Source organism: Chelonia mydas, chromosome 5 (assembly GCF_015237465.2).
Source record: "Chelonia mydas isolate rCheMyd1 chromosome 5, rCheMyd1.pri.v2, whole genome shotgun sequence".
NCBI lineage: Eukaryota > Metazoa > Chordata > Testudines > Cheloniidae > Chelonia > Chelonia mydas.
The window spans coordinates 127579535-127604081 of NC_051245.2; the positions used below are offsets into that span (position 1 = coordinate 127579535).

General features: G+C 42.5%; 1 protein-coding gene across 5 annotated transcripts in view; it reads left to right on the top strand.

Annotated features, from left to right (window-relative positions):
- HOOK3 (hook microtubule tethering protein 3) overlaps positions 1-24547 on the top strand; it is a 192917-nt gene that overhangs the window by 8017 nt on the left and 160353 nt on the right. For all 5 annotated transcript variants that reach the window (XM_043546661.1, XM_043546660.1, XM_037902286.2 and 2 more), the window contains exon 2: positions 19249-19334. In XM_043546661.1, coding sequence (XP_043402596.1) covers positions 19249-19334 — 86 coding nt within the window. The remainder of the gene's footprint in view (positions 1-19248; positions 19335-24547) is intronic.

Sequence of the window (24547 nt, forward strand, 5' to 3'; positions counted from 1 at the left end):
AGGTGCTCCATCTGTTACAACAACCTGCAACTTTTTAAAATCTCCAAAACCTGGAACAGCTTCCTGAAGCACACCAAAAATATCTGGACCCTTTGTTGTTCTGTGTAATGAAGCTAATTTCATAAGTTCTTCATGACATGCATGTCCAATGAAGTGAGCTGTAGCTCACGAAAGCTTATGCTCAAATAAATTTGTTAGTCTCTAAGGTGCCACAAGTCCTCCTGTTCTTTTCATGTTAACATTACTATCAATTATCCCTACATATATCATAGCTGACTTACATTTGACACAGCTGTACTGTCGCCTAATGCCAAAGAAGAAAAAATCAGGCATGGTGGTTTGTTCACCTTCCCTTCCACGTGTTCATGGATATGTGAAGCTCTTCACAAAACTGTACATAGAGATACTGTTTTGAATCTTTTTTTTGCCATTTTGTCATCACCAAATGCCTTTACCATTTGCACTGCACATTTTCACTCTTCCTCAGTGTCTTTCTAGCCCATGCCATCTCAAGAGTGACAAGGTAGGATGCAGTAAGACCCAAAGTTTGTACTGGGGTAACTCTAGCAAAACAACTCTTCTGCCGTAAAACTTTGCCTTTTAGATAAGTCACAGTGGCTTATCCCTGCATGTATTTCATTATTTGCTTTGTGATTGGTGCTGTGGTGATTTTTCAAGTTATTCATTTGTCATTGTCATGACTTGCAAACATATGAGGCATTGGGGCTTACCTCCATTTTAAGTACAAAGATAGTCACACTCGCACTGTGCATGGGAGACTTAGTGTTCTCTGTCTTCCTTTTACTTGTGATAAACTGCGAAGGCAGAAGAATCAGCCACTGGTTTGTCAGTGAGCCATTTCCTACCTCACTCATAGCACAGCAGACATAGTTAGGGTATTGAGTTTCCTTCTGTTCAGCATACATGCAACTCAAAGAAGTGCACAACTACTCTCTCTAGCCATCAGTCTTCCATATTGAAACAAGCACTTTATACTCACGGTATGTTTATCAGAGCACGTCCCGTCCCCCCCTCCCCCGCCAAAAAAAAAAGGTTGAGAAAGAAGAAATGTCATTGCAGAATAAATCACCTCTTAACTGTTGTGAGCCAAATAAAATGACCTGGTGGTCCAGATGCAACCGTTGGGCTGCCAGTGACCCATCCCTGCTCTAGGAGTCTTTGAGTGGGAAGTCTAAGAGCCCATTGTTCTGGCCTACCCAACCAAAATACCTGAAAGATTGATTTCCTGGATAGTGATGTACTTGGATAAATTAGGAACCCATGTCACCAATTGCATGGTTACTGTTGCCTCGCAAATTCCAAGTTTGGTATCAGATACTTTCTTTGCTTGACCATCTTTTCGAGGAGCAAAGTAAAATGGTAAAAGATACTGACATTGGGGTCTGCACTGTTTCTAGACCTGTCATTTTTGCTTCATATGATGCGTCATATATTGGTGAGAACTGTGGCAAGTGGCATCGCTCTTGGCCAGTAGGTATTCTTGGCTTAAGTCATCCAGCCTCTTTGCTAAGGGCTCAAGACAAGGTAGAAGTTCTTCCCTTTGAGGATTGTTCAGTAACAAAACCAGCAATGTGCTGGAGAAGATGAGATTAGCTCTGCTGCTTGATCATTCAGGCTGACCCAACCTAGTCTAAAAGAAGTGAGATTTCTTCTCCTATCCTCTAGGTTCCAGAGGCAATGCATGTGCATGTCAGCAACAAAAGAAATAAGATAAGGGGAGATGTAAAATGCAGAGATCATAGTGAAAACTATACTTGCGCTATATTGATGACATCTTCATCATCTGGACCCATGGAAAAGAAGCCCTTGAGGAATTCCACCATGATTTCAACAATTTCCATCCCACCACCAACCTCAGCCTGGTCCAGTCCACACAAGAGATCCACTTCCTGGACACTACAGTGCTAATAAACGATGGTCACATAAACACCACCCTATACCGGAAACCCACTGACCGCTATTCCTACCTACATGCCTCCAGCTTTCACCCTGACCACACCACACGATCCATCGTCTACAGCCAAGCTCTGCGATACAACCGCATTTGCTCCAACCCCTCAGACAGAGACAAACACCTACAAGATCTCTATCAAGCATTCTTACAACTACAATACCCACCTGCGGAAGTGAAGAAACAGATTGATAGAGCCAGAAGAGTTCCCAGAAGTCACCTACTACAGGACAGGCCTAACAAAGAAAATAACAGAACGCCACTAGCCGTCACCCTCAGCCCCCAACTAAAACCCCTCCAACGCATTATTAAGGATCTACAACCTATCCTGAAGGATGACCCAACACTCTCACAAATCTTGGGAGACAGGCCAGTCCTTGCCTACAGACAGCCCCCCAACTTGAAGCAAATACTCACCAGCAACCACATACCACACAACAGAACCACTAACCCAGGAACCTATCCTTGCAACAAAGCCCGTTGCCAACTGTGCCCACATATCTATTCAGGGGACACCATCACAGGGCCTAATAACATCAGCCACACTATCAGAGGCTCGTTCACTTGCACATCCACCAATATGATATATGCCGTCATGTGCCAGCAATGCCCCTCTGTCATGTACATTTGTCAAACTGGACAGTCTCTACGTAAAAGAATAAATGGACACAAATCAGATGTCAAGAATTATAACATTCATAAACCAGTCGGAGAACACTTCAATCTCTCTGGTCACGCGATTACAGACATGAAAGTTGCAATTCTTCAACAAAAAAACTTCAAATCCAGACTCCAGCGAGAAACTGTTGAATTGGAATTAATTTGCAAATTGGATACAGTTAACTTAGGCTTGAATAGAGACTGGGAGTGGCTAAGTCATTATGCAAGGTAACCTATTTCCCCTTGTTTTTTCCTACCCCTCCCCAGACGTTCTTGTTATACCCTAGATTTATGCTGGAAATGGCCCAACTTGATTATCATATACATTGTAAGGAGAGTGATCACTTTAGATAAGCTATTACCAGCAGGAGAGTGGGGTGGGGGGAGGTATTTTTTCATGCTTTGTGTGTATATAAAAAGATCTTCTACACTTTCCACAGTATGCATCCGATGAAGTGAGCTATAGCTCATGAAAGCTTATGCTCAAATAAATTGGTTAGTCTCTAAGGTGCCACAAGTACTCCTTTTCTTTTTGCGAATACAGACTAACACGGCTGTTACTCTGAAACCAGTGAAAACTAGAACATTCATTTCTGGCACTCTTCGAGCCTCAGATTTTATGGGTTGCCTGACAGCCTAGTCCAAGACTCGGTTTGTTACCCTGCACTTCTGCCCTTCCCTTTGGCGGTTATTTGGCTCATTTCTTTGTTGTGGAATTATTCTAGATTATTGGGTGATGGAGGTAATCCCACTTTGTATATGTGATCTAATTTTGCTCTGTGTTGCTTACCAATCCTGCTTCCTCATTTCTTTTCAGGGATCTCTAGGCCAATGTACTGCTCAGAGCAGAAGTGGATTTCTTATTGAGAATATGGGAGCCTGAAGAGAAATGTCAAAGCAGTACAGAGGGAAAGACTTTTCTGTGAGGTAGTTCCTGCAACTCAGAAGGGGAGAGGCAGTTCTTGATTTAGTCCTAAATGGAGCACAGACTCCGGTCCAAGAGGTGAATATAGTTGAACTGCTTGGTGATAGCAACCATAATATAATCAAACTTAGCATCCTTGGTGTGGGGGGAAATACCAAAGAAGTCCACCACAGTAGCATTTAACTTCAGAAAGGTGACTACACAAAAATGAGGAAGTTAGTTAAACGAAAATTAAAAGTTACAGTCACAAAAGTGAAGTGCCTGCAAGCTGCATGGAAACTTCTTAAAAACACCATAATAGGGGCTCAGATTAAATGTATATCTCAAATTTAAAAACGTAGAGGATGAAAAAAGTGCCACAGTGGCTAAATAACAAAGTAAAATAAGCCATTGGAGGCAAAAAGGCTGCCTTTAAAAATTGGAAGTTAAATCCTGCTGAGGAAAATAGAAAGGAGCATAAACTCTGGCATGTCAAGTGTAACAGTTTAATTAGGCAGGCCAAAAAAGCATTTGAAGAGCGACTAGCAAAAGACCCCAAAACTAACAGCCTTTTTTTTGGTAAAGTGCATCAGAAGCAGGAAGCCTGCCAAACAATCTTTGGGGCCACTGGATGATTGAGGTGCTAAAGGAGCACTCAAAGAAGATAAGGGTATTGCGGAGAAGCTAAATGCATTGGTCTTCATTGCTGTGGATGTGACGGAGATTCCTACATCTGAGCCATTTTTAGGTGATAAATCTGAGGAACTGTCCCAGACTGAGGTGTCAGTAGAGGAGGTTTTGGAACAAATTGGTAAATTAAACAGACCAGATGGTTTTTTCTCCAAGAGTTCTGAAGGAACTCAAATGTGAAATTGTAGAACTACTGAGTGTGGTATGTAACTATCCTTCAGTGATCTGGTACAGAAGCTGATTTAAATGATGGGTTAATGTGATACCAATTTTTTAAAAAGGCTCCAGAGGCAATCCTGGCAGTTACAGGCTAATAAGCCTAACTTTGGTACCTGGCAAATTGGTTGAAACTATAGTAAAGAACAGAATTATCAGATATATAGATGATGATTTATTAGGGAAGAGTTAACACCATTTTTGTAAACGGAAAGTATGCCCCCCATATCTATTCGATTTTTTTGAAGGGGTTAACAAACATGTGAACAAGGGTGATCTTGTGGATATAGTGTACTTGGACTTTCAGAAAGCCTTTGACAAGGTCCCTAACCAAGGACTCTTAAGCAGAGTAAGCTGTCATGGGATAAGAGGGAAGGTACCATCATAGATCAGTAACTGGTTAAAAGACAGGAAACAAAGGGTAGGAACAAATGGTCAGTTTTCACAGTGCGGAGAGCTAAATAGCAGGGTCCCCCTGGGATCTATACTGAGACCAGTGCTGTTCAAAATATTTATAAATGATCTGGAAAAAGGGATAAACCGTGAGGATACAAAACTATTCAAGATATTTAAGTCCACAGTAGACTGCCAAGAGTTACAGATGGATCTCACAAAAACTGAGTGACTGGGCAACAAAATGGCAGATGAAATTCAAAGTTGATTAATGCAAAGTAATGCACATTGGAAAACATAATTCCAATTATACAGACAAAATGATGGGATCTAAATTAGGTGTTATAACTCAAGAAAGAGTTATTGTGAATTATCCTCTGAAAACATCTGCTGAATGTGCAGCAGCAGTTAAAAAAGCTAACAATGTTAGGAACCGTTAGGAAACAGATAGATAGTAAGACAGTAAATATCGTAATGCCACTATATAAATACATGGTACACCCACACCTTGAATACTGTGTGCAGTTCTGGTTGCCCCATCTCAAAAAAGATATATTCAAATTGGAAAAGTTACAGAGAAGGGCAATAAAAATGAAGGGGATGGAACAGCTTCCTTCTGAGGAGAGATTAAAAAGACTGGGACTGTTCATCTTGGAGAAGAGATGACTAAGGGGGGATATGTTGGAGATCTATAAAATCATGAATGGTGTGGAGAAAATGAATAAACGTTGTTTACTTCTTCACATAACACACAAACCTGGGGTCACCTAATGAAATTAATAGGCAGCATGTTTAAAACAAACAAAAGGAAGTACCTCCTCGCACAGTGCACAGTTCACCCGTGGAACTCGTTGCTGGGGGATGTTGTGAAATCCAAAAGTATAACTTGATTAAAAAAAACAGTTAAAGTTCATGGAGGATATGTCCATCCATGGCTTTTAGCCAAGATGGCCCACGATTGGGTGTCCCTAGCCTGTGACTGCCAAAAGCTGGGAGCGGACAATGGGATGGATCTCTTAATGATTGCCATTTCTGTTCATTCTCCCTGAAGCATCTGGCACTGGCTCCTGTTGGAAGACAGGATACTGGGCTACGTGGACCATTGTCTGACCCAGTATAGCCATTCTTATATTCCCATTTAAAAAATTGCCTTCATTTCATCATGGACTTGAGAAAGTTAAATGGTTACATTAGAGTTCAAATTTTACATGCTGATTTTACCTAGTATCCCTGTCCTTCTGTTATTCCTACCTGTATCCCTGTAAGACTGGTTTGGGGCTCTCAACATAGAAGATACATATTTTCATGTAGCTTTCAGACTGACCTGAAAGTAATTATGCTTTTGTATAGAAACAATTGTGACCAACATAGCGTTCTTGGATCTGGCATCTCTAGAGATTGTTCATTAAATGTCTGGTTAGATGAGGGGTTCTCAAACTTCGTTGCACTACGACCCCCTTCTGACAACAAAAATTACTACATGACCCCAGGAGCAGGGACCGAAACCTGAGCCTTCCTGAGCCCGACGTGGGGGGCCAAAGCCTGAGCCCCACCACCCCAGGTGGAGGGGGGCAAAGCCGAAGCTCAAGGGCATCAGTCCTGGCTCTGTTGACGCTATTAAAATGGGGTCGTGACCCACTTTGAGGTCCCGACCCACAGTTTGAGAACCTCTGGGTTAGATAATAGCATACTTCAGGCATCAGGGTGTACATGTGTGTCTATACTAGGAAAATTGGCTTGATATTCATGGTGACTGGAAGATGTGGAAAAGTAGATTCCATATATCAGATGGGGTTTTCAGTCTTTTGTCTCTTCTCCATGGCTGCATGTGCCCGACAAGACAGCAAGCAAAGTTCTACTTTAACAAGCAGGAAGGTGCTTGTCTCTGTGACTAGTGTCTGGCTCATCAAATTTACGTGGTGTACCTCTAGCTGGTTGGCAAAGAAAATGTGTTGGCAGCAGGGTAGATTTGTAAATCATGATTTAAATCACTAGTCAGGAAGACTCAGTTTAATCATGGTTTTCTACATAAAAGTGCATTCTTGTTGGTTGTTATAACCTTAATACATATTCCTCACAACTCAGATAGATGTAGGTTTCCTTTTTAGAAGGTACACGCTATACAATTTTAAACAGTGATATATTTTGAAAACTTTTCAGATTAGTTTTACAGCTCTATCAGAAAATGAATGATTGTTTCGTTATTTCATTTACCAAAGATAGCAGATATCTATGAAGCAGATATTTATGAAGTCATTGGGAGGTGAACTGTCTCCAATTCAACAGGTTAATCATTAATATTTGGAGGATTTTGTTGCCATGCTGTGTTAGGAGGAGAACATCACCAAACAGACATTTAAATTGTTTTATTTAACTAAAACAACAATGTTAAGTATTCTGGATTTTTTTCTTCAACAGCAAACATATAATGTTTTAACAAAAAAGCTTCTGCTATTTATCTCCAGACTTCTTCTCCTTGTCCAGATCTGTTCTGCCCCAACAATCTTCTATTCATTTAACTTTTTGAAACTTTGCACTTTTAGAGAGAGGTAAGGGATTGACTCTGTGTACACAAATTTGCAGAGGGACAATAGAGTTGAGGTTCGTTGTTTCTCGCCTCTCTATAGTATTTATTTATTTTAAAACATTTTTGCTGTTAACAAGCATGTTACCTCTGGAAACATAAATCCACAGTTTTGAGAACTGCAAAACTAAGCATCTCTGATGGTATCTTCTGAACTGAGACCCATTGGGTAGATAAAGATTAACCCAAATAATCTATACAGGAGCCTGTGGAACCCCATAAGATTGAGTCCCTAATCCATGAACTATTGGAACTCATTTACAAAACTTTTCTTAAACATTACATGAATATATTGTCTCATACTATTGAATTAGAATTTATAATCCCTATTCCATGATGAGATACATTATAGCTCAAAGATATCTTAATTAAAACTATCTTCAGGTTTTTTCCTCAAAAAGCATTTTTTCACAAAAATCCAATTTTAAATGTAAAAAAATCAATTTTTTTTATTTAAAAAAAATCATTGATTTTTATCCACCCTGGTTGGCAGATAAGAAAAATCATAGAAGCAAAGACCAGAGGAAGTGGTCTCCGAAACAGTTGATGGTAGAGCTGTTGTTCAGGAGGTGGAGTTATCCTTTCTTAGATTTTTGTGTCACAACTAGCAATAGAAACGGTCCACAGTTTTATTTCAGGACAGGAATGGACAGAAACGCAATAAGAGGTTTTCTTGTTGGATTGGAGCAGAGACTATGCTTTCCCACTGATTCCATTGCTTCTACTGATGCTCAGGAAAATAAGACCAGTACAGGGTCAAGGATCATCCTGATCACTCCAGCTTGGGTCAGGCAGTACTGTTACATGGATATCCCAAGATCACATTTCTTTCTGCATCCACTTTTCTCCATTGTTTGACTCATGGGACTTTGATTACTTCTGGTGAAGCATGAAGCAGTATTTTGCTGCAATGCAAGAAGCTGTTCACCCTGTAATGTCACTTCCCGAAATGGAAATGGACAAAGGTTTCAGTATGGGCATCTAACAACCTGACCCCATACCCTTGCACCCATGTCGTCAATTTTGGACTATTTATTATACTTGAAGTTTCTCATCCTGTCCTTGTGATTGATCAAAATACGTCTGTCTGCTATTTTTGATACTAGCTTCTAGATGAAACTGAAAAGCCATTTTACTGTCATGGGGTTCTTTGAAGGATTGGTTGTTGTCCTTACGCTGGGCAGACAACTTCACTGATGTGACATCTCAACTTAGTGCTGACAAATTCGCCTTCTGAACCTTTGGAAAAGTGCTCTTTATTCCACCTATCACAAAGGCAGCATTTTCATCACAGTTACATCTGCAAGACAGGAATGAGTGAGTTGCAGTCTTCAATGATTGATCCAACCTTTACTGCATTCCCTAACGACAAAGCTGTCATGCAAGCTCATCCATTTTTTTTTTCTTTAAAATAATGTTTGAGTTCTACCTGAACACAGGCATTAGATTTTTTGCAGCCTTAGTGGATCAGTATATGGGGAATGCTGAGTGACTGTCAAAATAGATTAGATTTTGCACTTGCATGTATGCTTTATCTACCATGTAAGCACTTGAGTTCTTGGGGCCCACACTCCAGGGTTACTAAGTTTTCCAATGGGTTCTCTGTTGTGATGGAAACATTACAGTCTACAGGGCTGCCTAGCTGGGGTTCTCTTCAAAGGTTTACTGAGCACTGCTTTCTTGGTTTATCATCTAGATCTGATATTTGCTTTGGAGAACTGTTCTGTAATCCTTGTTTAATTAAAATGTCTCAGCTCACCTTTGTTGGGGTTGTCGTGTTACCTGGACTTCCATAACTGAGAGTATGCAGAAGCAGGCTGCCTTGTAGAAGGAGAGAGATTACCTAGTAGTAACGGTAGTTCTTCTGGAATGTTTCCTCCGTATTTTCACATAGCCTGATCATCTCTTCTTGCCCAGAGTTGTCACTTTAAGGATCTTAAGGTTCAGCAGAAGAAACTCAGGTGGTTCACCGAAAACCTCTGATCTGAACATTTGGTGCCATGAGAAGGCACTTATGTGGTCCTAATAGGCACTTCTTTTCTAGAAGGAACCTGAAGCTCGCTGGCACTTGGAGAAGGGGGTTGATGTGTGGCTGCATGTGAATATGCACAGGCAACACTCCAGAAGAACTGAAAGTTTATGAAAAGTGTTTAAATAGAGAGTGGTCAAAAGACAAAAAGGAGTAGACAAGGGCAAATAATAGGCAAAAGTTTAGAATTGGAACATTAGAACAGGCATTGGACATTTATAAGCTAATTATTAAAAAGGAGAAAAGTTGAACTAATAAAATGCATGCCTCTCATCCTTGATCACTTTGCTTGCATGTTGTATAGCTTTTCCTCAGCCTTTGGTTTTCTGTCTCTTTAAGGGCCTTGTCTGCACAAGAGAAATTTACTATTCTAAGGATATGTCTACACTACTAAATTAGGTCGATTTTATAGAAGTCGATTTTTAGAAATTGATTTTATACAGTCTATTGTGTACGTCCCCACTAAGCGCATTAAGTCGGTGGAGTGCGTCCTCAATACCGTGGTTAGCATTGACTTACAGAGCAGTGCACTGTGGGTAGCTATCACACAGTTCCCGCAGTCTCCGCTGCCCATTGGAATTCTGGGTTAAGCTCCCAATGCCTGATGGGGCAAAAATATTGTCGAGGGTGGTTTTGGGTATATGTCGTCAGTCGCTCCTCCCTCCGTGAAAGCAACAGCAGACAATCGTTTTGTGCCTTTTTTCCTGGGTTACCCGTGCTGACGCCATACCACGGCAAGCATGGAGCCCGCTCAGCTCACTGCTGCTGTTGTGAGCATTGTAAACACCTCGTGCATTATCCTGGAGTATGTGCAGTAGCGGGCTAAGAGACGCCAGCACGAAGATGATTGTGATGAGGACATGGACACAGACGTTCCTGAAAGCATGGGCTGTGGCAGTTGGGACCCTATGGCAGCAGTGGGACTGGTTGATACAGTAGAACGCCGATTCTGGGCCCGGTAAACAAGCACAGACTGGTGGGACCGCATAGTGTTGCGGGTATGGGATGATTCACAGTGGCTGCAAAACTTTCGCATGCTTAAGGCCAGTTTCCTTGAACTTTGTGAGTTGCTTTCTCCCGCCGTGAAGGACAGGAATACCAAGATGAGAGCTGCCGTGACAGTTGAGAAGCGAGTGGCGATAGCCCTGTGGAAGCTTGCAACGCCTGACTGCTACCGATCAGTTGGGAATCAGTTTGGAGTGGGCAAGTCTACTGTGGGGACTGCTGTGATGCAGGTAGCCAATGCAATCACTGATGTTCTGTTAGCAAGGGTAGTGACTCTGGGAAATGTGCGGGTCATACTGGATGGGTTTACTGCAGTGGGGTTCCCTAACTGTGGTGGGGCGATAGAAGGAACACATATCCCTATCTCGGCACTGGACCACCGTGCCAACCAATACCTAAACCACAAGGGGTACTTCTCAATGGTGCTGCAAGCACTGGTGGATCACAAGGGATGTTTCACTGACATCAACGTGGGATGGCTGGGAAAAGTGCATGACGCTCACATCTTTAGGCGCTCCGGGCTGTTCGAGCAGTTGCAAGAAGGGATTTACTTCCCAGACCAGAAAATTACTGTTGGGGATGTTGAAATGCCAATAGTTATCCTTGGGGACCCAGCCTACTCCTTGCTCCCATGGCTCATGAAGCCATACACAGGCAGCCTGGACAGTAGTAAGGAGCAGTTCAACTATAGGCTGAGCAAGTGCAGAATGGTGGTAGAATGTGCCTTTGGACGTTTAAAAGCTCGCTGGCGCTGTTTGCTGACTAAGTTAGACCTCAGCGCAACCAGCATTCCCATTGTTATTGCTGCTTGCTGTGTGCTCCGTAATATCTGTGAGAGTAAGGGGGAGACGTTTATGGTGGGGTGGGAGGTTAAGGGAAATTGCCTGATGGCCAATTTTGAGCAGCCAGACACCAGGGCTATCAGAAGAGCACAGGTAGGCGTGCTTGCGCATCAGAGAGGCTTTGAAAACCAATTTCATGACTGGCCAGGCTAAGGTGTCACAGTTGTGTGTGTTTCTTCTTGCTGCAAACCCGGTCCCTTTGTTGATTTTAATTCCCTGAAGCCAACCACCCTCCCCCCTTCGTTTGCAGCTGGCAAAGGAAATAAAGTAACTGTTGTTTTGAAACCATGCATTCTTTCTTTATTAATTAAAAAATAAAATGAGATAACTGACAAGGTAGCCTGGGTGGGGTGGGGGAGGAGGGAAGGACAAGGCCACATTGCTTATTGTAGCCACACTACAAATCAAAACTGTTTGAATGACAGGCTGCTGTTGCTTGGGCCATCCTCTGGAGTGGAGTGGCTGGGTGCCTGGAGCCCCCTTCCTTCTCCCCGGGCTTTCTTGGGCATCTGGGTGAGGAGGATATGGATCTTGGGGAGGAGGGCAGGCGGTTATACAGTGGATGCAGCGGGGGTCTGTGCTCTTGGTTGGCTTTCCTGCAACTGCAACAGACGCTTCATCATGTCCGTTTGCTCCCCCATTAGCCTCAGCATTGCCTCCTGCCTCTGCTCTTCATGCTCACTTAATGCTTTCCTGGCCTCTGCCACTGAATGCCTCCATGCATTAAGCTGTGTCCTATCAGTGCAAGAGGACTGCATGAGCTTGGAAAACATGTCATCGCGAGTGTTTTTTTTTTTTCCTCACCTTCTAATCTGCGATAACCTCAGGGGTGGAGATGATAGGGGGAGCCTAGAAACATTTGCACCTGGTGGGAGATAAAAAGAGAGAGTAAAATTTAAGATGATACATTTCTGAGAACAAAAGGGGGACTCTTTCACAGTGAATCAAGCAATTCACAGCAGACAGCCCATGTGCTTTAGGTACAAGGTTGCATTTTGGCTTTTATGTCGAGCGCCTGCCAGTATGGTGACACATCACAAACGGCTGGGCAACAGAATTCGGTTTCTAGGCAGCCATGGTAAGTCTTTTGGTACGCGGGGTTGGCTTCTTTTGCGTTCATAACATGTGAATGGTTTCAGACTGCAGCACCATCCTTTTCCATAGCAAACAATGCCAGTTGGGTTTCACATTTAAAAGGAGGGGCTGCGGTTTCTGGGTAGATGTGCAGCACACACCTCGCCCCACCCCACTGCTGGCTGTTCTCTGGGATGATCCGTTCACCCTCCTCCCCGCCATGTGGCTATTCTCCGGGATGGTCCCTTTTAGCCAAGCGCAAACATCCCAGCATGAACGGGGTCCTTTTACTGTTCCCTTACAAAAATTCGCCTATGTCAACCAGCTGACCATGAATGATATCACTCTCCTGAGGCTAACACAGAAAGATATAGCTGGAATGTTGCTTGAATGCGACCAAAACCCAGGACCATTCGCTGCCATGTGTTGTGCTGCAATGATTCCAGACTACTTGCTACTGACTTGGCGTGGTAAAGTGTCCTACCATGAAGGACGAAATAAGGCAGCCGTCCCCAGAAACCTTCTGCAAAGGCTTTGAGTACCTCCAGGAGAGCTTAATGGAGATATCCCTGGAGGATTCCCACTCTATCCCCAGACACGTTAACAGACTTTTCCAGTAGCTGTACTGGCCGCGACTACATCCCAATTCTTCAGGGCAAATCAAACATTAAACACTATTGCTTTTAAACCCTGTACTGTAGTTACAAATGTGCACTCACCAGAGGTGCCTTCTCCGGCTTCAGGGTCAGGGATCCCGACTTGGGAGGGTATTGGCTCCAGGGTGTTGAAAAGGTCCTAGCTGACGGGGAGAATGGATTCACTGCTTGCCTGCTGCGCATTCTCCTCCTCCTCTCCCTGTTCCTCTTCCAAAATCCTCTTCCCTGTTGCGTGAGACTCCCCACTTGTAGGTGTCCACGGACAGTGGTGGGGTAGTGGTAGGGTCCCCCCCCTAGAATGCCATGCAGCTGATCATAGAAGTGGCATGTATGGGGCTCTGACCCGGAGTGACCGTTTGCCTCCTTTGTTGTTTGGTAGGCTTGCCTGAGCTCCTTAACTTTCACACAGCAGTGCTGTGTGTCCTTGTTGTAGCCTCTGTCCATCATGCCCTGTGCGATTTTGGCATATATATTAGCATTTCTTCTTTTTGATCGGAGTTTGGCCTGCACAGATTCTTCTCCCCATACAGCAGTCAGATCCAATGTCTCCCTTTCAGTCCATGCTGGAGCTCGTTTGCAATTCTGGGGGGACTGCATAGTCACCTGTGCTGCTGAGCTCGCCATGCTGACCAAACAGGAAATGAAATTCAAAATTTCCCAGGGCTTTTCCCGTGTACCTGGCTAGTGCATCGGAGTTCAAAGTGCTGTCCAGAGCGGTCACTTTGGCCTCCGGGAGCTATCCCAGAGTGCTCCAGTAATGTCAGTTTGCGTCTGCACTACCCCAAATTCGACCCAGCAAGGTTGATTTTAGTGCTACTCCCCTCGCCAGGGAAGAGTACGGAAGTCGATTTTAAGAGCCCTTTAGGTTGATGGAACAGGGTTGGTTGTGTAGACGCATTCATTTTAAAATCGACCTAACGCGGCTAAATTTGACCTAACCCTGTAGTGTAGACCAGGGCTAAGAAACATTTGTGGTCTCCCAGCACACTTGTCAAGCATCTTGCATACACATTCTCCATACAGTTTAATGTATTCCAAATATCATTTGGATTGGACTTGTGTTCTGCAGGTCTACATATTGGTTCAAGCTGCAGCAATTTAGAGGCAGTATGGAGCCAGTGTAGTAGTAAACTAATTCATATTGTCCTCCCACTCAAGTCCCACAGTGCTCCACTCAGTACTGAGGTCATTTGTCTGGTCTACTTTCTTCATCCTACTGCACAGGAGTCTTCTTGGCCAGAAGCCATCTACCTGTATAATAGCACCGCACAAACCATAGAGCTCAGTGCAGACAGCTTGCACTGCAAGCAACTTCTTTCACAATTGCAAGTTTCTTTGATTGTGAACATCACAAGTATTACTAGGACAAGAATGGCCAACCTGTGGCTCCAGAGCCACATGTGGCTCTTCAGAAGTTAATATACGGCTTCTTGTGTAGGCACCGACTCCAGGGTTGAAGCTACAGGCTCCAACTTTCCAATGTGCTGGGGATGTTCACTGCTCAACCCCTGGCTCTGCCACAGGCCCTGCCCCCACTCCACTCCACTCCATTCCTTCCCACGCCCTCCCCTGAGCCTGCCATGCCCTTGCTCCACCCCCTTACCCCTCCAGAACTTCCTGCACACCACAGAACAGCTGATTGGGAAGTGCGGATAGGGCATGGGAGATGCTGATCGGTGGACCTGCTGGTAGGTGTGAAGCACTGGGAGCGGGGTGGGGGAGCTAATGGGGGGCTGCTGACGTATTACTCTGGCTCTTTGGCAGTGTTCATTGGTAAATTCTGGCTCCTTCTCAGGCTCAGGTTGGTCACCCCTGTACTAGGATGTCTTAAAGGAGAACCTTTATTGACTGTGTTGCTGCCCGGCTCAGATATTTGGGCCCAAATCTTATAATGGGATGAGGAGAAAATCCAGAAGCAGCTGGCCAGTGATGTTAAATGCTCTTATGTACATACAGCCAGTCATCTGAATACTTGGTATAATCTGGGCTTATAAACCACGCTGGGATAAAATCAAAAACCTAAAGTACAGCGTAAAGTCAGTGGACATCAGAAAACTCAAGTCCTGGCATAGAATTTTTCATTTCCACAAGGATCTGGCGAGGAGCCTGAAGACTCACTCCTCTGCTCAGCCTAAGATGCTCCCAAACATAATGAAAAAGTACTTGGTAGCATGATTATTAAGGGGTGAAGAGAACACCATTGCCAAGTAGGAGGAACGGGGGTCAGGGAGCCTGACCAGGAGTTGCCCAGATCACAAGATCCATTTGTAGGATGGAGGCCCAGATCCTGAGATGATGGAGCTGGTTCAGCATGAGGAAGTGGAATCTGGAGATGAGAAAAGCTTTATCAGGTATGCAGCTTACTATTGTGTACAGTACTGATGGGGACTGATTTTTTTTTCAGATTCTGGGGCTGAGAGAAATTTTTCTGGGTTCTTATGAATGCCGTCCTTAATATTTGTGAATGGGCAGTTATAGCCTTATGTGAAGATGAAAGTGTCCACTTCACCTTCCCCCTGCTCTGCCAGTCCTCACTCCCTCAACCACTCCCCCCTTCATCCTCTCTGCCATAGTACAAGTAACCGCCCCACAGCAGCCCACTCAAAACTGTTATTCCCCCATAACTGGTCTGTCTTGGCCCCACCCTTCCATCCTCTCACTTGTGGTACCCTTTTCAGCTGCATGGCCTGCCAATTATGGTAAGAGAGGAAGCGCTTGGCTTGGCACTTACAGCAGCTGGCTGTGCTATACCATATAGCCACATCCAAAATAGCAGGCACGTAATGGGGATTTTTTTTTAAATGTCACATGAAACACCAATGGAAAAATAAAAACAGCTGGACCTGTAACTTACTGTAATAAGTTAATTATTGGATGCTTGCCAAAGCATTTACCTTACATTGTATTGGCTGGCCCAAATGGCATCTGGCCATTTCCATACAGCATGCACAACTTGGCTATCTGCAATCACATTAGAGTTTGTCTTTCTAATGAATGCATGAAAATGCCTGTTTATGTAATGCCAGTAAAGCAGTATAAAGTACAAGTTTGGAGTGTAATTATGCAAGTAACAAGCTGTGTGCTTTGTGTTGTGAAGGGCGATCTCGTAGATCCTTCTATCCCTTATTTTACCCCAGTCTGTAGCTCCTGTATTGGAGAACTGTTTGTATGGCAACTTCTCCAAAATTAATATAAAGTTGTTGTTTTTTTTTAAATAAGGCATATCACCAAGGTAGCTAACCAAGTATCACCAGTCATGGAGCTTCTCATTGGATATCATCTGCAAAAAACCAAAACCCCTCATTTTCCAAGATCCTACTTTTTTGTAATAAGTAACTTTTTTTTTGGCATTATGCACTACATATCTCGCTTCCCCTGATCTAAAATAGTCCCACACCTCTCCATAGTTTTAAGTGTTGTGTGAGAATTGGGAACATATGTTCTTAACATTCTGTGTCGGATGGCTCTGGATTAGTTATTGGAATTTAAAAGAGAAGAGAGAGTTTATTTTGTCTCATTTGTTGACATTTCATGGGACGTGTGAGGGATTGTTGTGGGTGTTAATTCAATCATATCTTCTTTTCTCTGTCAGGGCTTGCTGTCCAACTGTGCATATTGTCCAGACTCCATGTTGGTGGCAAAGCTGAAAGGACCAATTCATCAAAGCGCAAGAGAATCTGAGCAGAGAATGAGAATGAATTTATCACTTTGAGGAGTGAGAGATGAGGCAGCCCTGAACACGCCTGGAAGGCAGAAACAGCTCCAGCAGGAGGACAGAACTCATGCAAAAATATAGACAGCAGAAATTTACAGGGAGGCAGAGTTTCAGCAGCCATTATTTAATGACTAAAGGCACAAAAGAAACTGCTTGCAGCTCTGTCCCTACAACTAGTCTGCTCCTGCACTGCCATGTGCTGCCCACTACCATGCCCTCCCAAAAGCAGAGAATAGAACTTTTTGGATTGGGATCTACCTCTTTGGCTCTCTCCCAGCCATTCTCCAGATGTTCAACTCCTATTTTTGACACAGGGAAAGAAAATTGTTTCTGCAGCTGGACTCCCTTATTAAAACGAAGTTTTGTTTTTGGAAAAAAGGCATTGTTTTTTAATGTTGATGATACTTAATATAAGGTGACACTGTCTCCATTATAACATCAATAAAAAATTAACACAGCATAAATATGCTAGGTTAACAACAATGTTGTGCCATCTAGTCCTTCATTCTTCCCTGTACAAAATAAGGTATTTTCAAGTAGTCCTAAAAAAGAAACAAAGCATTAGTCCTTGGTGCCCTCTGTTTCAGATCTGTAGCGCTTGCTCACCAGAAGTAGTGTTCTCATCCTTCAGCTGCATCCACATGATTTTCTGGCTGTGAAAAAGTAGAGGGCAGGCTGTCTGAGCCATTCTAGTCCTTACTGGTGACCTCTCCTTTGCTTTCGCTTACGTTACGTAAAATGCAACAAGCAGATATGATCATGGTAGTATTAGTCATGGAACAGTCAACAGACAATCTACATCTTGCTTTCAGTATCCCAGAAGCACACTTCACCACCATCCTGCATTGGCTCAGTGTGTAGTGGAATCTTCTACCTTTGTTTATGTAGCTGGGGAAGTTTTAATGAGCCAAGGCAGTACTGGGTAGAGGGGATCACCTGGGAGCACAGTGGGGATGGAAACACCCATAATGTCAATATTGTTCATTGGGAATAGTTTTTCACTTTTCCTGTTTTTTGAGAAGTCCAGAGTTTGGTGGTGGGGGTTTGTGGTTTGTTTCAAGTCCTGGCATCATGCGCTTCTCCAGGCTACTGTATGTCAGTGCCCAGGGCTTCCCAGGGAGATACACTTTGGACTTCATCGTCATGGAAACAGTTTCCTTTCTGTTACATATTTCTCTGCTTGTTGTGCCCAGCACAGAATGGGCATGCGGATTCCATTAATGGCTCTGTCAGTTTGGGGAGCCCAGCCACTTAAATTATTTGGTCTCTGGCATGTTAGCAGTCTTGATTGCTTGCCCTGTAATACACACAGTATTTATTATAGTGCAAACTCCTAGCACAACAGCATTCACAATGGACTTCCCAACTGGGTTTCCATCTGGACAGTAGAAAACTAGGTTAGTCAACTTCTACAGTGTTATGGCTGCTCACTTTTCTATAGTGAAGGAGAGCTCTCATCGTCTGGTACTGCTGTGTCAGGGGCAAGCTCAGCACAAAGTTCCAGGGAAGTCTCCTTTGATCTTGAAGTTCTTGCAACCTCTTGCACAAATATTGAAGCGTATATTATTATACTGCACATTCAAAAATGAAACCCTACCCCACCCAGTATGTGTCTCTAGTCACAGCCTGTTGACCAAAATGACTGTCACCCACCCACCCTACTTCAGATTTATTTCTGTTATGGACTGGAAACCACCACTCACTCCCACATATAGCACTATGGACTCAGCCACTTTCTATCCCCCAGTTCTAAGTCAGATACCAACAACTTGCATCTTAACCTCTATATTTATACCAGAGACTTTTCTCTGTCTAGATTTTTTTTTTTTTTTTTTTTTTGCCACACCTATTCTAGTAATTGAGCACCTTACAATTAATAGCAAACTAACACTGGCCAGTACAAATCTGCTAGTACTAGCACGATTTCACTCTCATCCCACACTAGGGAGGAGTTAATTGTTCAGAGCGCATGCATGTGTATATATAATTATATAACCATGGGAAGTCAGTGGACGGTCTAGGTGATCAGCATTTTTAGTAATCAGGTGTCTTACATATGTGCCTAAATAGGGATTTAGGATGGTGCTTGAGTGACTTAAAAGCACAGGTTCCACTAACTTTCAGTGGGATTTGTGTTCTAAATTATTAGATGCTTTTGCAAATCCCTCCCTTAGGAATGTAACTCTAGTCAGTCATGTTTTGAAAATCTTGGTCAGAGCTTGTAATAGAACTTTGGTTGCAACCATATCTACGAAGCTGTGTCCATGGCTCTACAACAAGACAAACCTCAGTGTTGTGGTTCACTAAATGAAATCTAGCACTTGCAATGTTTCCCCACTGATAGAATTAAACTTGTGCACCTTTGTGTTTTGTTTTGTTTTTCTCTCTGCCATTTGCTGTTGTTTGGTAGTAACAATACCATTGTGTTACTTTTGAAAACTCTTTGATGTGTTAGTAAGAAATGGTTAAGGCAGGCTAATAAGAAAATTTCATTTTTTCCCCCTTCAGATCCAGACATTTAATGTTGAAGCACCATGCCAGACTGTGGAAGATTTAACGAATGGGGTTGTGATGGCCCAGGTGCTTCAAAAGATGTAAGAACAAATTGTTTAATGGTTTGTGGGGTTTTTGCATGCAGAATAGATCATTTGTAAATGTACCCAATTATCTAAATGTAAGTAAGTATGTTTTCATATTAAAAATTGACCAGTATCCAGTAAGGACTCAGCTTGCTAAACTTAGTTTGTGTTTTCACCTAAAGCATAACCAACAGTTATTTGAAAATGGAGAAAAACATCTCAAAAAGTACAGTTCATTTTAAGGCAAAAGAAGTACCTGGTCAAAGAGTTTGTGTACGAAGTTTCAACTTTATTGAGAAATAAAATGGTTAAAACTTAAGAACAATACTTTTTACACCGCTGTTAAAAAGCTTGATTTTAATTTGATTGATAATGCAAAATAGCTTATTAGTTGAGGACAATTTATGAAAACTACTAAACACATACTATGTCATAAATTACAATATGTTGTAGTGATAAATCTTGAGCCTGCTATAACTGTCAAAAAGTTTTAATAACTCCCCATATTGCCATCCTTTTTAGTAGTGTCAGTGTGGAGTTCAGAGATTGAACAGACATGGGTAATTTATTATTATTTCATCTGCTGGAGTTAATCCCTTCAAGTCATGGTTGAGTCAAACCGGCAAGGCAGTGTAAGGAAACTTGATGCTCATGTAATACAAGATTTGCGTTAAACAGAGAAGGTCTATTTCTAATACTGCCAATCTAGCACCATTCAAAGACCATTCAATTCCTAAAAGATTAAGGGGGGAGGGAACCTCTCTGTGCTTGGGATCGTCATGACTTTTTGTAATAGGCCTTTGATGGATCCAAATATGGATTAAGATGCTGTATACACTGATTCAGAATGCATCACTGTAGTTAGTTGGTAAATGAGGTTTATTTTCAAAGCTTATTTTCAAGTGTATCATACTTACCTATCCTTTATGGAGAGGTTTCTGCTTCTGTTTTGAGACTAGGGATAAGCATCTGATATGGCAGGTACTTGTCCCCCACTTTACAGCAGCCGAAGAGGGCCTTTCTCTGTGGCTTCTCCTGCCAGGGAGCCTGATACCCCCTGGGGTACATTTGCTGGGAAGAAATCTGTCCCGAAGATCAACCCATTGGGTGCAATGGGGAGAACTGGTTGGTGGCCTGGCAACTTAGTCCCTGGGCCAGCAGAGCAACCCTATTCTCCTAAAAATGGGGGAGGTGGCTGCTGAGTCTGGCCCTACCCGGCCTCTCTGACCTTGGGACTTGGTCAATATGGACAATAGGCATGATTCAGTATGACAATTCCTACATTCTTGTAAAGAGTCAAGGGACCAACTTTATTCCTTAATATGGAGAAGGTACAGAACATAATCAAAATAATTGCTGGGCAAAAACAAACAAATCTAAAAGTAGTTTTCTGCACAAATCCTCCAAAAGGAAGATTAGGAAATCAAAAAGAATAAAAATAGGTATTAGTTTTTCATCAGCAGTCCCTTGTTCCACAGAGGGAAGGAGTAGCAGTCTGCCTGCAGTACACAAGAGGAAGTGGAAGGAAACTCAGAAGTTGTCTAATATTTTGAGGCAATGCTTAAAATGTTTTGTAAGAGGACTTAATATGGAAGAATATAAATTAGGAACTGAAGAGGATAATCCTGGTTTAAAAATGCAGAAAATATTTACCTCCTCCCTGGAACTTTTAAGAAGGTCCTATGCTGTATAGTTTCATTCTGCTCTGGAGGAAATTGTATAATATAATTTGGGAAATGCAAATAAGCCCAACAGAAAAGTAAGGCAAAAAAGCAGGTTTCATGGAGATTTTCCAGACATGGCTGTTTAACTGAAGTAACAAATAAAACTCTCAAAGGGCAACATCTTGGCACATATCCCACAGATAAGTTGAAGTCCTTGTACACAGAAACAGAGGCATCAGTTATGAAAGCTACGCTGCCTTGTACATGCTTTGTCAGAAAGGAATCCTGGTATGTTCAAACAATATGTCAACAGTTCTAGCTGCTCCTAAGTGTGATTAAAAACGCTCTACTATTCGAATGTTGTTGTTTAGGGGACATTAAAGAGGATGCAAAAAAGAAAACATGTATAGTATGCCCAGTTTTAAACTAGCACCATCATTACTAGTCTATGTATCGTGAAAGATGAATGTCTGTGTTTTAGGCCTAAAAAACAGGAAAACCACAACATAAATCAGGTACTGTAACAACATTAATCTAAAAAGGGACTCTCACCATCTGAAGCAGGAGGGAACATGACAGAATATACTGAGGGAAGGTGAGCACTTGGGATAAGAGATCTTGTTAGTAAATTTTGTAAAAAGTTGAGATTCTAACTTAACCGTTCTTGAATCATGTTTCAGAACATTCATGAAGCTGAGACCATATTGTTACATTATATACTTCAGATATTTGTTAATCATAAAGTTATGCACATGAAAGATCATAGTAGTACATTGTATAGTTTGGGTAGTCATTAATCATGAAGTGATGCATCTGCTTCATACTGTGTATGTCCCATAACTTCATCACTAATCAGCAGTTGGTAGGATTATTTTCTGTATCCACCTGTTGGCCAACACATGTGGCTGACTAGTGTGTACAGTTCAAAATGGGGGTCTGTAGGAATTATGTCTTGTATGTATCAGAAATAAAACTTTTGGGTGACATGGGGAGGGAAAGCTCAGTAGTGTTATTGATCATATTTTTAACCTTTTGTTGGGCCTTGTATCTTGCACACTTCCAGGGGCAGAGTCCCAAGAAAATCAACCCTGACTTACTGTTTCCAACTGCACAGGGGATATTTATTTATGGTGTGTAGTCATCATAGGTGAAATGTGTACAGTATAAAATTTGCATTTCCATAGCAGCATTTGAAATGGAATGATGCTTTAGTGATTGTTTTTGTTATCACTTCCCCCCCCCCAGCTTCAGTGAATGCTAGCTTGAATTCACTTTCCCCATGCAACCAGTGGTTTGTAATAAAGGTCAACTAAGCAATTTGTAAGTTCAGGTGATAACCCCCGTACAATAATTTGGGCCCGTCTAAATAGACTTTGTGGCTGTCAAAGCTCCTGTTAATTGAACTTCATTGCAGAGGCATGCTAGATGGCAAATTTCTAGTTACTGATATACATACATCGGTTTCACAATAATTTTGAATGTCTTACTGCTGAGAAACGCTTCGGAGCAAAAGAGTCGTAATATCAGCTGATTTTGAATTTTTTCAGAGTAGTCATCAGGTATTAAATCATTTAAAAAGAAAATTACAATTGCTTCTTCTTTTGTAGTGTGGTTGCCTTGATGGATTCTTTTAGGTTCTCAGATATCTGTGGCAGTAAACACAGTAGCCAGTGATCACCTATGTCTCAGAAAGCTTGCCCATAAATCTAACACATTATGAGTATCTCTAAGTACTCAGTTGGTAAGGTGATTGGGAACCATTAGGCAAAACCATTTTAGAAAATACAGAGGAAAAACATTGGCTCCCATCAGCTATTTAAAAATATACATATATAATTTGAAACAGCCAGTAAAGTTTTCCTTTTGCTCCTTCAATTCAAACAGGTACCACAGAAAGGACTCTTAGTCCAGAGGCAGGCGGGACTGTTCAAGCAAAGGAGGGGGAGTCCAGGGCTGACTTCTCCAGTCCACCATTCCTTCTAGATCAGCAGCATGACTCCCACTCCTGTCCCAAGACAACCAACTAATTGGGGGAAAACTGTCGCAGGAGTAGAAATGCATGACAGGAGACAGGTGGGTGCTAGAAGTTATTCAGAAGAGTTGTTGGGTAAAGTTAAAACAAAGATTTGAGCACTCCAGCAACATCCTTGAATTCAGTGAAGAGCAAATTCACTTCAGAAGCCAATAGATCACTTACTGCGAATAGGTGCTATAGAGCCAGTACCACAGACGTGATGTCTGGTGCTTACTCTAGTTATCTTCAGTAATCCCCAAGAAGACTTGAAGGGTTGTGAGAGTTTGATGTGAAAATCTCTCAATTAGTGCACCTTATTAGAATGGAGAGCTGAAGTCAATCAGGTGACTTAGACTATTTCATCATGTCAGTCCCTTTGAGAAAGGTAAACTGTATTATCCCTGCCTGAATTTTTTGAGGGTTGCTCTACACAACTGCCTCCAGTATAAGTCCTATATCTGAATGTGTCTTCTGCCCATGTGTGTTCACTATGATCCTAGTAATATCAATATCTTACTTCATGGGGAAAAAGACAGAATTATATCCATTTCTAGATGGTATCAAGAGAAATCAATCAATTTTGTAAAAGAGCATCAAGAAAGCAGAGTGTTGCTGAAGAAAATATCCACTTAAGGTGCTATTAGACTCCTGACAGGGTGTCAGTTTTCCATGAGTAACCAAAATACAGTCAGCAAGAACACAGCTAATTGGATCAGACAGAGTGTTGGATAGAAATCTGAAGATGTTGGGCATGCTAGTTTCCTGCATCACTCTAGTGATCCGGGCCCATCTCCATATGTGGATAAGGCTGGCACGTCTTGTCACTGAAGCTCATGATGTTTGAAGTTCTGAACACAATAGTATCTGTTTCCCTGTCAGTTTATGAACCTCTGCTTTGATGGAAGGGACTGACCAAATGTTCATCAGGGCAGATTACAGTAGAACTAGAGAAGCAGAACCAAGTCAGTATTTTCTGTATTGGGACAGTGCTCGCTATTCTTGCCACGGTAGCCTTTTCCTGGAGGGAGCTCTAGCCAAACTCATGGTTGGCATTCCGTGACCATCAGAGAGTCTAGGTTACGTTTTGAATGGAGAGTTTACCAGCCTGCCAGTGACTGGAACCCTCACTGGGAGTGAAGTGTCCTTCCTGGGCAGGTACAAAAGGGAGCTGTGGAAGAAGATTCACTCATTTATGGATTCTCCCTCTAAAATGAAATATGAGACATTTAAGACTAAAATGCATATGCAGAGATGGACAAATATCAGGTGTGGGCATCCTGGTTTTTTTGTCCCCTCCCAAGAAGACAGTGAGGGCAGTTGTCTGTTTGGTATTCATACTACACTCATTGCTGAGGAAGGCATAGATGATAGCTACTCTTGACTATCAGACTGTTATCCTCCGGACTGAGCAGAACTGAGGTTGACACCGAGATTTTGCACCGTTTCACTAGTGGTTGGCATATTTGTTTAATAATTTTCATGACTGTCATTCAGCAAGCTCCTCAAAATCATTTCCCTGCTCATGAGCAGTGCCTCATTCTTGTCTGGCT